This window comes from Myxocyprinus asiaticus, chromosome 38 (assembly GCF_019703515.2).
Source record: "Myxocyprinus asiaticus isolate MX2 ecotype Aquarium Trade chromosome 38, UBuf_Myxa_2, whole genome shotgun sequence".
In the NCBI taxonomy this organism is placed as follows: domain Eukaryota; kingdom Metazoa; phylum Chordata; class Actinopteri; order Cypriniformes; family Catostomidae; genus Myxocyprinus; species Myxocyprinus asiaticus.
Window position 1 is genome coordinate 35664502 of NC_059381.1, and position 16556 is coordinate 35681057.

Sequence of the window (16556 nt, forward strand, 5' to 3'; positions counted from 1 at the left end):
ATTAACAAATAAGGTTGTCCGAGGTGATAAAAATGGCAAATATTTTAAAAAATCTTTTAAAAACATTTTATTATACATATGTATTATTACTTAGGGTTACTCCATATGACCTTAACAAAATGTGCCTTCTTATAAAAAATTGTAAAAACTTCACATAGTCATTGAGGACATAAGTCATTTTTATTTTTTTTACTTCATGAGACATGAGTAAAATGCTGTGTGCATTTTCCATTTCCATTTTTTTTTTTTTTTCTCCCCGATTTGGAATGCCCAATTCCCACTACTTAGTAGGTCCTCGTTGTGGCGCGGTTACTCGCCTCAATCCGGGTGGCAGAGGACAAGTCTTAGTTGCCTCCGCTGCATTTTGGGTACTCTACATGACTTTGATTTGGTGGGAAAAAGTTTTTAAAAAATTTATATTTGAAAAGCAAAATGGATTCAGTGCTTATTTCTTTAAGGAATAATAATAATAATTTTTTTTAAAGAAAATCCAAACTACTACTAATACCTAAATTTCTTTGCTTTTTTTAAAGAATTTCATTTATTTTATTTAGTTATTTATAGTCTCCTGAAAGTAACACGATTTTTTACTTTAACTTTAAAAAATATTCATCATACTAGAGGTGTATTCAAGTTATTGTTTTTTGTGAATTGCATTTTTTATGCATATTTAAATAACATAAATAGATCTGGACAAAAAAAAGTTACCTCCTTGACCCCTAAAAATATTATCTAACATATCTATGTAGCATTAAAAGTGGCAAGTTTTAAATAATTTCATTCCATTTATTCAATTACACAAATAGTTTAGAGTTTATTGCATTCCTTAAGCTCAACGATTCAACCCTGTTAATGTAAGAAGAATGACCAAATAAAAATTAATTTATGGGAAAGTATAGTTTACCAATACTGCAAATAAACATTTGGTCACAAACTACAGTAGCTGGCACTTACTGATTGCTTAATATAGTTTTTATTCTTTACATTTTATTTATTAAATGTTTGTTTATTGCAAAAAAACAAACAAACAAAAAAATTTACAAAGTTATTCAGACTTGTCTCAAATTTTTCCATTTAAAAATTGCAAACATCATACAGTGGCAAGAAAAAGTATGTGAACCCTTTGGAATTACCTGTATTTATGTATAAATTTGTCTTAAAATCTGGTTTGATCTTCATTTAAGTTACAATAATGAACAAACACTATCTGTTTGAACTAATAACACACAAATTATTGTATTGTTCTTGTACATATTGAATACATCATTCAAATATTCACAGTATAGCTTGGAAAAAAGTATGTGAACCCCTAGGCTAATGACATCAACAAAATCTAATTAAATTTAGGAGTTGGCAAACCTGGCATCCAATTAATGAAACCAGATTTGAGGTGTGGGTTAGAGCTACTTTGATTTCTAAAAAGCACTCAAACATTTTGAGTTTGTTATTCACAAGTAGCATCTGCTGATGTGGACCATTCTTTCACAAAAAAGATATCTCGGAAGACCTACGATCAAGAATTGGTGCTTTACATAAAGCTAAAAAGGGTTACAAAATGATCTCGAAGAGCTTAGATACTCATCTGTCCACTGTTCTACAAACTGTCTATAAATGGAGATGATTTAGTACTGTGGCTGCTCTACTCTAGAAGTGGCCGTCCAGCCAAGATGACTCAAAGGGCACACCGCAAAATGCTCAATGAGGTTAAAAAGAACCCTAGAGTGACAGATAAAATCTTGAAGGAATCATTGGAACTGGTTAACATGTCTGTTAATGAGTCCACTATATGGAAAACATTAAACAGGCATCGTGTCCATGACAGGACACCATGAAGGAAGCCGTTGCTTTCCAACTAAAATATTGCTGTGTGCCTGAAGTTCTATTGGGAAAATGTTTTGTGGACTGATGGAACTAAGGTTGAATTTTTTGGGAAGAACACGGAGCACTACATATGGAGTAAAAAAGACACTGCATACCAACATGAAAACATCCCAACGGTGAAGTACGGTGGAGGGAGCATCTTGATTTGGGGCTGCTTCGGGGCCTGGACTGCTTGCCATCATCAAGGGACAAATGAATTCCCAAGTTTATCAAGATATCCTACAGGATAATGTCAGGGTGCCTGTGCACCAGTTGAAGCTCAGTAGAAGTTGGGTGATGCAGCAGGAAAATTACCATAAACATCGAAGTAAATCCACTACAGAATGGCTTCAAAAAAAAAGAAAATCCACCTGTTGGACTGGCCCAGTCAGAGCCCAGACCTTAATCCTATAGAGATGCTGTAGAATGACCTCAAGAGAGCCGTTCACACCAGACATCCTAAGAATATGGTTGAGCTGAAGCAGTTCTGTAAGGAAGAATGGTCCAAAATTCCTTCTGAACGTTGTGCAGGTCTAATCCACAGCTACTGGAAACACTTGGTTGAGGTTATTGCTGCCAAAGGAGGATTGACCAGTTATTAAATCCGAGGGTTCACTTACTTTTTTCCACAACACTGTGAATGTTTAATGGGATGTGTTCAATAAAGACATGTAAGATTATAACTGTTTGTGTTATCTTAATTACATTGTGTTTGTCTATACTTGTGACATTGATGAAGATGAGATCACATTTTATGACCAATTAATGCAGAAAACCAGCTAATTTCAAAGGGTTCACATACTTTTTCTTGCCACTGTAAAATCATTGTAAAATAAAACAGCTCATATAATATATCATTTTACATAATGAGGTTGACAAACAACATTTTCTGAAGGTTAAGCACCATTCACAGATATTTGGTCGAAAAGGATAAAGGCTTTTTTTTTTTTTTTTTTTTACAAATTATAATTAAGAAAAACATTATTAGGATCTTTCAAGGCTTATCATTGTGGTAAATACACTGTTTCATGTTGTCTCTGTCCTTTGGCAGTTTCAAACAAATGGATTCATGAGAGAGGTCAAGAGTTCAGACGACCATGTGGCCTGACTGAAGTGGACTGATAGTGAGATCAGTGATAAACTCAACACCACCTGCAGTGCCTTTGACTCTGCAAAAACACACACACACACACACACACACACACACACACTCCAGACGCCCCAAGAATTTACAGCAGCGCCCATCCGGACTAACTAGCTATCAGACCTGTGCAGACTGGGGTTTGTGGAGTGTTCTTTCTGTAAGGGATTTGTTTTATTTTCAGTGTTTTAATGTCTTCATGTTTGTTTGCAGATTATGAATATGCAAAGTGCTAATGCACTGGACTATCACTTCATACCAGAAGTCTTATTGTGTTTTTATGTAATGCATAAATTATTGTCCTGTTTTTGGTGTTTATTTTATATTGATGTTTGGTTTGCAATAAAAATGTGTACATTTGAATTTAAACGTCTTTGTCTGCTTTTTTTCTACATTTTGTGAGCCTGCTGTCTAACTGGATCCCACATGCCCAGTCTATAATTGTGCCCTTCATGTTCATGGTCAATAAAACTGGAACAACTTCATTGCTGTGCAATTAAAGAAGCATTTGTTAAACAGTCCTAATAAAATGTATAATGTAGAGGAAATCACAAAATGTAGAATATAGAGTCAACATCTATATGCAGAGTTCTCTTTCACATCCTGGTCTGAGCACAGCATCTTTTAGCCATCAAAGAGAAGATCACCACTGTGAAATTCTAATCACTTAGCAAAAGACAGATTTCAGCAATACATACTGGAGTGCTACTGGTCACCCACACAATACACATATTAGCACATCTCTGTGTTTTAAAGGGATAGTTCACCCAAAAATGAAAATTATCTCATCATTTACTCACCCTCATGCCATCCGAGATGTGTATGATTTTCTTTCTTCTGCTGAACACAAACAAAGATTTGTAGAAGAATATCAGCTGCTGCCTTGAAGTGCCTTTTGGACCTTCAAAGATCTGGTCACAATTCACTTGCATTGCATGGACCTACAGAGCAGAAATCTTTCTGATGTTCAGGAGAAGAAAGTCATACACACCTGGGATGGCATGAGGGTGTGTAAATCATGAGAGAATGGATGAACTATCCCTTTAAGAATCTCTGTATCTTGCACTGTCCATTTTCCCTTCTATCCAGACAAGTGCTCCAGTCCCTGCTGAATAGAAAGGTTCTATTCGGCAGACATATCGTTTTGTGTTTTGGGCCAAAAAGCTACCACTTATCCAGACACTTATCCAAAAAGGGTAATTTAGGGTTTTATTTTTCATACATTTTCATAGTTTTTGCCCCCCAGTTGGATATTGCTTGCTACTGTAAGTAAAGCGTGAAAAAAATAAGTAATCTAATTTTATGTTTTCATTTTATACTGTAAGGAACTTTATCTGAAATAGCTCAGAATAGCCAGACCACATTAGCCCATTGTGGGGCAAAGGAAAAATATTTGAAATTCAAAAAGTTGAAATAGTTTCAGAATCTACTAATCTAATCTACTGTATATTCTACTGAATACTGTAACAATGCCCCCCTAGATTGTGTGCCCAAAATCTTTGGGGCAGTAAATACTTCTCAGGGTAGGTTCAATTCTAAAAGTATATTTCTATATAGACATTCCTTGACTAAATAAAACACATGAACACAACATTTGCACACATGTTGACCTTTTGTGACAACTTGCCCCAATAATGGCCCACAAGTGAGGTTTTTTTGAATAAGGGGCTTCGTAGAGTTTTCTAATCCATGTTGCCTTGTAGTCCCCATACAGTAGAATTGAAATGATAATAAACCAGAAATAACAAGACTTTGTGAATGTGAACTGAGTCACCACAACCACAGTCAACCACTGCAATAACCTGTTTCTCAATCAGATTTGGAAATGTAGGGTTAATGTGCTCAATGTAAACAAATGCTTATTACAACCTCTGTTATCTGAAAACCGCAATGTCTGGGTATGTTGTTTGGTGTAATTACCTGGATTTATGGCCTGTCTCGATTTGTAAGCTGCTCACATTGCAGGAGACAAACCTCACTTAGACAATAAAGCAATTAGCTGTAATCTGTTTTCTTTTACAGTTGTGACTCAACTGACCAAATACAGTAGACACCTTCAGCAAAATACTTCATATGCCTGTGTTTGTCATAGGGGTGATTTTTTTTTACATTTGACTTGTGTATGCTTAAGTGCTTTGAAGATTGAACGTTCAGCTCAGCAAAAAAGGCTAAAAAATGAAGGCAAAGTGGTTCATTTTATTTTTATCTACATACTGGACTTACTGTGCTGCTGTAAACGAGTTCTACTCTTCAACAGGTTAGTCTGTCTTGCAATCAGACCATGATGTTTATAACAAGTAGGGTGAGTACAGGTAAAGTGGGACCGCTGGTAAAGTCTAGTCTGAAGATTTTTAGCTGTTTAAACTGGAACTGAGTGAAAGATTAATCCACCTAACAGGGAACGTTCCAACAACTTTGGCTAACATTACTTTAAGGTTTGGAACAAATGTTGTAAATAAAACGTTAATGAAACATTTTTAACCTTAAATAACATTCTACTAACTGGACATTTTAATGTTCCCACAACCACAATGTTTTTAAAAAGATAAAGTTGCTAGCTGGGAGCTATTTGGATCAATCTCGAAGACCAGATCAGAAAGTGTCCCATTTTACTTGAATTCACCCTAGTGAAGGTTTGCAAAGGAAACTCATGTCTGATTGATCAGAGATGTGCTTTCAGAAGTATTCTGTGTCAACAGACTGTCTCTTTAATCAGAATTGAACTGTGTGCTTTTGAAGACCTGTTTTAAAATCAAGTGCTGTTTGCAGATCAAATGACTCAACTGATTGACATCAAACGAGAGTTTGCTCAATGCCTTCATGAATATATAGAAGTTCTGGAGAGACAGGCAGATCTTTTGAAAAGGTAGGAATCATTTTGTTAATGGGGATGATTTTGTGTAATGAATGTATTTAATTACAAAATCAAAACAGGACTTTGTTATGAAGAATTATAAATCTTAAACTAGCTTTTTGTAGTCAAGAAATTCCAGTTTTATTTAAGACACCCTTCTTATGGATTACTTTTATGCTGCCTTTATGTGCTTATTGGAGCATTAAAGTTCTGGTCACCATTCACTTGCATTGTATGGATCTACAGAGCTGAAATATTCTTCTAAAAATCTTCATTCGTACACTTCTGGGATGGCATGAGGGTGAGTAAATGATGAGAGAATTCTCATTGTTGGGTGAACCATTCCTTTAATATTCCACTATAGAAGTGAAATAAAAATGAACAGACGTTTAAAATTAAATAAACATTCAATTAAACTTAACTAGGCTAACATAGATTCACTTGTAAAAAACCTAAAAACAACCACTGCAAAACGTTCTGTGTAACTTTGTATTAGGTTATCACACAAAAACCTCCCTGCAATGTTCCGGGAATGTTAGGAATTGGTTCCCAAAAATAACCATACAGGGAACCATATAAGAATGTTTTGTGTTTGCAGGGACTGTAGGCCTTACTTACAGTACAAGCTGCTTTGCTAAAATAGTTGCACATTATTAATGAATGAATTAATTACAATAACATAAAAACATTGTGTAACGCAAACACTGACAAATAAAGAGTTAACATTAATTATAACTTTAAAGGGATGGTTCACCTAAAAGATTACATCTGTCATCATTTACTCACTCTCATGTTATTCCAAACCTGTAAATCTTTCTTTCTGCCATGGAACTCAAAAGGAGCTGTTAGGCAGATTATTAGTCTGTCACCATTCACTTTTATTGAATGGGAAAAAAAATAGATGCAATGAAACTGAATTTAGATCTGGTTGCCAAAACTTTTGCTTAGACAGGAAATCAGACGTTAACATACAGCCACCATTTTTATGAAAAATATTTTGCGGACATCATTCATTTTATAGTATTTCAGGTGAATTGTAATATACAGGTATATATAAAAATACGATCTAAAGAATATATAATTAAAGTCAAATAAAATCAGGTTAAACTCCACCACATCACACATTAAATGAAATAATGTGATTAAAATAAAATTATAAGTAGTGGGGACACAAATAACACTCAAATGGCACAGTTTCCTGAGAATAACCCTGATATATTCTACTCCACTAAAATTAAATAGACAAACATGAATATTTATATTTAGTGTTACCTACAGAACCCCAACTTTTTTTTTTTTTTTTTTTGTATTTTCATGTTATAGTGTTATATTTGAATCACCAGGGCTCTTAATGCACTCGAGAATCATTTTGATGCCACCTTGAAATATGCCGAGAATTTCATCAGCAACCCTCTAGCAGCATACCAGCTCGTGAGAAAGCTGAGTCAAGTCTGGGCAGCTACAGAGGACGTTTTGGAAGGAAGACACACAAAAGGTTTGAGGAGAAACACCATACAACTGCACAAATGTAGAAATTGTAGAAACTGAGCCATCTCATATGACAATGTTATGACCATTTATAGGTGTTATGGAACATCTTTAGTATAATCTATTGGTGAACAACAAGACTTGGTTGTCCTTCTGTTGAAAACATGCGTTCACTTATCTGAGGGGCTTCATCAGTTGTCAGATGGGAGTCTTGCAAAGCTGGTCTTTTGGTTTGCAGCAAAGGGACTGATAATCATTGCAGCTTATTCTGGCCAAGAACTGCCCACTTAGACAAGAAGTGACTGGCCAACATGTAAAGCAACCAACCACTGTTCGTTTCATTCTAATCTGAAATTATCTGTTTATATGAACTAAATTATGCCACAATAAGAGGACAACAGTGCCCACCCACTTTTTCAAGCATCTTGGTTCCAGAAGTATTTTTCATGGTAGGTCTGTCTTTAATGATTTTCAGTTTATTGTTAAAAATCAGTTAGTCTATGGAGAACATAAATGTGATTTTTACTTCCAGAACCAGTCTGTTGCACTCTAATTTGAGAATTCTGTCATCATTTACTCATTGCTTTATTTATTTATTGTTTATTTGTTAATTGGTTAGTTTGCTGTGAGACACAAAGGGAGTTTTCAAAATGCCCGTTGCAGGTCAAAAAATGTAAAGATTTACAACATTAGCGGTTCTAGCTTGTATGGCGCCCTGGGCGAAACCCTCTTCAAGACGCCCCCGGGGGGGGGGGGGTTGTGCATGCGGGGGTTGGTGATTGTAAATGAGAACACTCCCAAAGTTGTTGACGGGGGGGTGGCAAGATGACGCCCTGGGCAACTGCCCATGTCTAAATCCGCCACTGTTTTACGATTTATCGTTAAAAATCAAGACAGTAAATGGGATTTTTACTTCTGGAACCAGACTACTTGTATTAGTCTAGAGAAAAGTCTGAAAATAAATAAAATAGGGGAAAATATGAGGAGACTTTGTGATCAGAAATTCTGCTGCAAATTCAGTAAATAGTTTTGCCACACAAATTATTTTAAGCAGAAGCAATTAGTGCTGAAATATAATTGTGTTCACATCATGTCAGAATTACATACTTGTAAAAAGCGTTCACATCTTCATTGTACTGTTGTGTACTCCCGTCTGTCAATTATTTCAGATATACTGTAACTGAAACAAAATACAGTTCTGCTCATGGATATCTCGCTTACTTGCTTAAAGTGCCTCAAAAGTGCTCATTGTCTCAAACTGATACTGGCTTCACACAACTCCATTTCCAGGTAGACCTATAAAACTAATATGGAAAATATGTGCCAACCAACTGATGGAACAACTAGGATAAGTGAAATACATTGATCAGCCACAACATTAAAACCACCTGCCTAATATTGTGTAGGTCCCCCTCGTGCCATCAAAACAGAATAGCATTCTGAGATGATATTCTTCTCACCACAATTTTACAGAGCGGTTATCTGAGTTATCTTGTCAGTTTGAACCAGTCTGGCCATTCTCTGTTGATCTCTCTCTTCAACTAGACATTTCCATCTGGAGAACTGCCACTCACTGGATGTTTTTTGTTTTTGGCACCATTCGGAGTAAATTCTAAGACTGTTGTGTGTGAAAATCCCAGGAGATCAGCAGTTACAGAAATACTCAAACCAGCCCGTTTGGCACCAACAATCTTCCATGCGATTATCTAATTAGCCGTGATAAGATGTGGCTGCAGTGCATAAAATCATGCAGATATGGGTCAGGAGCTTCAGTTAATGTTCACATCAACCATCAGAATGGGGGAAAAATGTGATCTCAGTGATTTGGAACGTGGCATGATTGTTGGTGCCAGATGGGCTGGTTTGAGTATTTCTGTAACTGCTGATCTCCTGGGATTTTCACACACAACAGTCTCTAGAATTTACTCCAAATTGTGCCAAAAACAAAAGAGTGAGTGCCAGTTATGTGGATGGAAATGCCTTGTTAATGAGAGAGGTCAACAAAGAATGGTCAGACTGGTTTGAACTGACAAAGTTGTACAGAGCAGTTATCAGAGTTACTGCTCTGTACAATTGTGGTGTGAAGAATGTAATCTCAGAATGCTATTCTGAGATGTGGATTGGTGCTGTTTTGGTGGCATGAGGGGGACCTACACAATATTAGGCAGGTGGTTTTAATGTTGTGGCTGATCAGTGTACAATCTAGGTCATTCACAGTAACTTTTACTCACTACTGTTTTTCACAGTCACTTTGGAAAAACTGCAATCCAAAGCTCAGTCTCTCCCCAGTACTGATGATGTAGAAGGCGTAGTGATGGCCCTGGTTCGACTGCAGGAAATGTACAGATTGGATCCAAGGAACATCTCTGTATTTTGTGGTGGGTTTCATAGTTGTTTTATTTAGTTCTTTATCACTTTGCTAAACAAGTGTTTGCTAAGGCAAGCATTTCTATTACTATTGCTCTACTATTGTGGACTTTTTGCCTGCACCACTTAAGCGTCATCTGTTGTCTGCATTTTAAATGTCATTCTGATGGCATATTCAACTAATTTCGTAGCAATGCTAAATTATTAAATAATTTGAGAATTCTGTCATCATTTACTCATTGGTTTATTTATTTATTGCTTATTTGTTCATTGTTTTGTTTGCCATGAGATACAAGGTAGTTTTCAGAATGCCCATGTTGCAGGTCAAAAAATTAGAAAAGCACTATAAAAAATGATCATAATCAATATTCAGGTGCACAGGTAGCTGTCAAAACCTGCTGGGCATTATTGCCTGCCACTTCTCCACCAGTGCCTTCAGTCCAGTGGGGTCATCAGCCGGGAGCCATCCATCATAGATGTTTTGCACTATTAATCGAATACAAATGCTACTAATTTCTGATGGCTTAATTCTCATCCTGGCCCATGCCAATAGCTCTTCCAGCCTTTTCAAGAGATGGTTTGCACATGCAGCATTCTGGAGGATGCTTGTGACACCATCCATATAGCTGTGCAGAGCTGGCAATCTCACCCCAGACTGTGCACGGATTCCTCGCACTGTCTGGCTTGCACCAGTTAGGATGACCTTGAATGTGGCTGTGAACAGGATGGGAGAGAGAAAATATCCCATGGCTATTCCTTTCTCCTGTGGCTGCCAGCCAGTTGTGTACTCCTGTATTGGGTGACATATATTTAGGTCCCCATATTAACTGTCTACCAAGCTCCTAATACACTCTGGTACATGGTAAAACTCCAGTGCATAGCTGACGAACTGGTGTGGAACCGAATCCATAGACATTTGCCAGGTCCAGCCAAAATACAAGGAGGTCTTCTCTCTTTTGGCAGACTGGATCTGCTTTGATATTTTTGATGCATGCTCCACACACCTGTGTTCTGGCAGCTTGTATCTATGTGTACATTCTTCAGGAGGTAGTCAGACATCCTAGCTACAACCGAAAATAAAATCTTTCCCTCCACTTTCTGTAGAGAAATACTCATCAACTGACTAATGGTGGCAGATTCCTGTTCCTTGGGAATAAAGATGGCCAGCGCTCTGCACCACTCAAAGGGTATGCACCGCTTCTTCCAAGCAACTCTCAGAAGTCTCCATAACAGTTTAAGAACTGTGGGGCACTTCTTAAACAGCCTAAATGGTATCCCAATCAGGTCTGGGACTGAAGTCGCCCTTGCTTTTTCTACCACCTGCCAGATCTCACTCAACTTAGGCGAGCCACATCAAATTCCACTACTGGCTCTGCTGGCCATGGGACATATCTGGGGGAGCTGAGCAGGCTGTGTTTATGGGTATCACAAAGTTGCTGTTTCATGTGGTCTTCTAGTTCCTCCTCTGCCATTACCAGCTTCCCACTCCTCTTTTCACATTTACATTTATGCATTTGGCAGACGCTTTTATCCAAAGCGACTTACAGTGCCCTTATTACAGGGACAATCCCCCTGGAGCAACCTGGAGTTAAGTGCCTTGCTCAAGGACACAATGGTGGTGGCTGTGGGGATTGAACCAACAACCTTCTGCTTACCAGTTCAGGTCTTTTTGTCCACTACGCCACCTAAAGTAGGTTTCTGACAAACTTAAAAGAGTCCTTGATGAACTTCACCCTTTCATTTCCCCCATTGGTGGGGAAAGCCCAATGATGGGACTTGGCGGAATACGTGACTTCCTGTTGCTGCTGGTGCTTAGCTCAAGTCTATGTTTGTAGCCTGCTAGCCTTTATAGCATTGTTTATCTTTCTGTTTTCAGCATTTAAATTTTAATCTCTGCCATTTTTTAGTACACATTGTTTTTTTCCACATTATGATCTTATTGCGATTCAACTGCATGCATTTTTCCACGAACATCTGCTTTCTATTTTTATCATGATTAAACTGCATGTATTTCACCATGCACACCCCTTTCTCCTCTGTTACGCGGATTCTTGCATTGATCTCAAAGCACCACATCGATTTCAAAGCACCACTGATCAAGATCCACCATAACAACAAACAATTGTTTGAAGGATTCACATCGATCTCAAACCCATGCAGCACAAGAAGCACCACAACAACAAACAATTGCAGTAAGTCATGGCATCAGCACACGTTATTGCTACTTGCACTGCATGCCACATGTTTATGATAGCTTAATCCATCAGCGGTGAGAGATTTAAATGTGATAAATGTAAGGAATTAGTCAGGCTGACAGAGAAGATTAATGTGTTAGAGACATTAGCATCAGAACACTGGTAGAGATCAGTGAGAAAGAGAAGCCTGTAGATATTGTTTCGGATGCGGTTAGTACAGTGAGCAACACACACACTTCGGTTCCAGCTGTAGAGCCCCTGCAGCAGGTTGTTTGTGTGACATCTCAGCAACATACTCAGGGCAAAGCGATACGACTCTCCCGATTCTATCCAAATCAAATCAAATCAAAATCAAATCACTTTTATTGTCACAGAGCCATATACACAAGTGCAATGATGTGTGAAACTCTTGGGTGCAGTTCCGATCAACATAGCAGTCGTGACAGTGATGAGACATATACCAGTTTACAATAACATCAAATTAACATAGCACAATTTAAAGTCTAATATACACATAATTACACACAACACAATATACAAATAATAACATACAATGTACATTATACAATACACACAATATAGATACACATTATTCAATTAAAAAAAAAGTATATATAGTATATATAGAATGTACAGTAGGTTGTATTGTACTGTATTGACATTCAGGCTGTCGGTTGATAGTAAGTTGTTAAGAAAGTTGTTACCCACTCAGTGATGCACCCTCTGAGAAGCCTGTTGGAAACACCTTGGTTATAGGTGATTCTATTGTAAGGAACGTGAAAATAGAGACTCCAACCACTGTAGTAAAGTGCATTTTTGCCAGAGCATCTGGCATCAAATCAAATTTACAAGTGCTGGCTGATGCTAAACGTAGATTTTCTAAGATTGTTATACATGTCAGCACTAATGATGTATGGCTTTGCCAGTCAGAGATCACTAAAGATAATGTTAGAGGTCTGTGAACTTCCAAAAATGATGTCAGACACTATAATATGCTCTGGTCCCCTCCCTACTCGTTGTGGTGATTAGGTTTATAGTAGATTAGTGTTGCTGAATGTGATGAGTGGTGTCTGCAAAATAGCATAGGATTTATAGACAATTGGACAAGTTTTTGGGGTAGACCTGACCTCCTAAGAGAGACTCCATCCCTCCAGGGAAGGTGCTGCTCTCCTCTCTAGTAATTTGGCTCATAGTCTTAATAGTAATATTGTTTGCTGCCTTGTGACGTCACACAGGTCACATAAACTACAACACATAGAGACTGTATCACCTAGATATCATACAGAGATTGTGTCTGTTCCTTGTACTACCAAACACAAAACCCTCACTAAGTCATTTATAAAAAAAAATATTGAAATCAACCTTGAAAATAACAAAACATTTAAGATTAACATCATATAAAGGAAGGGCTACTAAACATTAGATCGCTTTCATCCAAAGCACTAACTGTAAATTAAATTATTACAGATCATAATTTAGATTCGTTCTGTTTGACTGAAACCTGGCTTTTTTATTTTTATAAACATGAGCCTCGCCTGAATGGTCAAGGAGGGGATGTTGCTACAATTTATAGTGATGTTTTTGGTGTTACTCAGAAATCAGGATATAAATTCAATTATTTTGAACTATTAATGCTTAATGTGACATCATCAGATATAAATTAAAAATCTCTGTCATATTTTGTTCTTGCTACAATATAAACACCACCAGGGCCATATTCTGATTTCCTTCGATTTTTTGCAGATTTTCTGTCCGATTTAGTAGTTACTGTAGATAGAGCTTTAATTGTTGGTGACTTCAACATTCACATTATTAAACAGCTTGTCAAGAAACCTCAGCTTGATCCTGGAGAGTTGGCTCCGATCTCAAATCTCCCATGTATGTCAAAAATTCTAGAAAAGGTAGTGTCCTCCCAAATGTTAATTTTTTACAAAAAAAAAAAAAAAAAGAAACGTGTATGTGTGTATATATATGCGTGTATATATATATGTATGTGTGTGTGTATATATATATATATATATATATATATATATATATATATATATATATATATATATATAATATATATAATATATGTGTGTGTGTGTGTGTGTGTGTGTGTGTGTGTATGTATATATATATATACAGGTGCATCTCAATAAATTAGAATGTCGTGGAAAAGTTCATTTATTTCAATAATTCAACTCAAATTGTGAAACTCGTGTATTAAATAAATTCAATGCACACAGACTGAAGTAGTTTAAGTCTTTGGTTCTTTTAATTGTGATGATTTTGGCTCACATTTAACAAAAACCCACCAATTCACTATCTCAAAAAATTAGAATATGGTGACATGCCAATCTGCTAATCAACTCAAAACACCTGCAAAGTTTCCTGAGCCTTCAAAATGGTCTCTCAGTTTGGTTCACTAGGCTACACAATCATGGGGAAGACTGCTGATCTGACAGTTGTCCAGAAGACAATCATTGACACCCTTCACAAGGAGGGTAAGCCACAAACATTCATTGCCAAAGAAGCTGGCTGTTCACAGAGTGCTGTATCCAAGCATGTTAACAGAAAGTTGAGTGGAAGGAAAAAGTGTGGAAGAAAAAGATGCACAACCAACCGAGAGAACTGCAGCCTTATGAGGATTGTCAAGCAAAATCGATTCAAGAATTTGGGTGAACTTCACAAGAAATGGACTGAGGCTGGGGTCAAGGCATCAAGAGCCACCACACACAGACATGTCAAGGAATTTGGCTACAGTTGTTGTATTCCTCTTGTTAAGCCACTCCTGAACCACAGACAACGTCAAAGGCGTCTTACCTGGGCTAAGGAGAAGAAGAACTGGACTGTTGCCCAGTGGTCCAAAGTCCTCTTTTCAGATGAGAGCAAGTTTTGTATTTCATTTGGAAACCAAGGTCCTAGAGTCTGGAGGAAGGGTGGAGAAGCTCATAGCCCAAGTTGCTTGAAGTCCAGTGTTAAGATTCCACAGTCTGTGATGATTTGGGGTGCAATGTCATCTGCTGGTGTTGGTCTATTGTGTTTTTTGAAAACCAAAGTCACTGCACCCGTTTACCAAGAAATTTTGGAGCACTTCATGCTTCCTTCTGCTGACCAGCTTTTTAAAGATGCTGATTTCATATTCCAGCAGGATTTGGCACCTGCCCACACTGCCAAAAGCACCAAAAGTTGGTTAAATGACCATGGTGTTGGTGTGCTTGACTGGCCAGCAAACTCACCAGACCTGAACCCCATAGAGAATCTATGGGGTATTGTCAAGAGGAAAATGAGAAACAAGAGACCAAAAAATGCAGATGAGCTGAAGGCCACTGTCAAAGAAACCTGGGCTTCCATACCACCTCAGCAGTGCCACAAACTGATCACCTCCATGCCACGCCGAATTGAGGCAGTAATTAAAGCAAAAGGAGCCCCTACCAAGTATTGAGTACATATACAGTAAATGAACATACTTTCCAGAAGGCCAACAATTCACTAAAAATGTTTTTTTTATTGGTCTTATGATGTATTCTAATTTTTTGAGATAGTGAATTGGTGGGTTTTTGTTAAATGTGAGCCAAAATCATCACAATTAAAAGAACCAAAGACTTAAACTACTTCAGTCTGTGTGCACTGAATTTATTTAATACACGAGTTTCACAATTTGAGTTGAATTACTGAAATAAATGAACTTTTCCACGACACTCTAATTTATTGAGATGCACCTGTATATATATATATATATAAATTTGTATAAATATAAATTTGTGGACAGGTATTAGCTTGGTTTAGGTCCTATTTATCTGACCGCTACCACTTTGTCTGTGTAAACGAGAAATTGTCAGATCAAACTAAAGTTAAGTATGGAGTGCCACAGGGATCAGTTTTACTGCCTCTCCTTTTCTCCTTATATATGCTTCCCCTGGGAGACATTATCAGGAACTGTGGAATAGACTTAGCACGATATCATAATTTTCACACTGGTGCGGTGTTCACATTCAAACCGACTAACGCCGGTATTACCCCTGGTTGGACGTTAAGTGGTACTATGGTGAAATGTTCGTTAAGCAATAGCCTACACAATAATGCAAGGCAGCTTGATTTCAAACTTTGAACTTTATTTCACATGAAATGAATTCAAATGAAACTGAAAAAAAATGAAGTGCAATTAAAATGTGTGTTGTTCAACTTATGGAAAGATGGCTTTTTAACAGTTGTAAAGGGCAACATCTTTATGGCAACGCACCTACTTCATCCATGCATTCTCTCCATCATGGGCTACCGGTTGGGTGTTTCGTTGTCTGGGCAAATACAACACTTATTGTGGGTTGTTGCATGTTTAATGTTTTATTACCATTCATCCCAGGATCCAGTTTAGCTGCTTCAGAAGGGTAATGACTTTGAATGTATGTAAATAAATTTGTTTTGTTCCCTCCTAGGGCTGGGCGATATGCAAGAAACATGTTCACGATAATTGTATTTTAAAAAAAAATATCAGAATATCCAATTACATCGTCAACCTGAGGGATTGGAGAATATTCTTGCTTTAGTGATTTTGCATTGAAAATTAAACAAAAAACTTAATTGCTCCTCAAATGAAATGAAAAAGCAATTAAAATAACAAAGTTGTAAAAAAAGAAATCATATATAACCACCTTTCCATTTACCGTCA

The 16556-nt window shown here is 37.2% G+C and overlaps 2 protein-coding genes across 4 annotated transcripts in view; both read left to right on the plus strand.

Moving 5' to 3' along the window:
* The window catches only part of LOC127429133 (prolyl 4-hydroxylase subunit alpha-2-like), a 46024-nt gene extending 42666 nt beyond the window's left edge, over window positions 1–3358 (plus strand). For all 3 annotated transcript variants that reach the window (XM_051677977.1, XM_051677976.1, XM_051677975.1), the window contains one exon: window positions 2912–3358. In XM_051677977.1, the coding sequence (XP_051533937.1) occupies window positions 2912–2982 (71 nt within the window). In that variant the 3' untranslated portion in view covers window positions 2983–3358. The remainder of the gene's footprint in view (window positions 1–2911) is intronic.
* Window positions 1–14888, plus strand: part of LOC127429162 (uncharacterized) — a 166742-nt gene extending 151854 nt beyond the window's left edge. Inside the window, exon 2 of the mRNA XM_051678033.1 lies at window positions 14724–14888. Coding sequence (XP_051533993.1) covers window positions 14724–14856 — 133 coding nt within the window. The 3' untranslated portion in view covers window positions 14857–14888. The remainder of the gene's footprint in view (window positions 1–14723) is intronic.
* Window positions 14889–16556: the final 1668 nt, after the last annotated feature.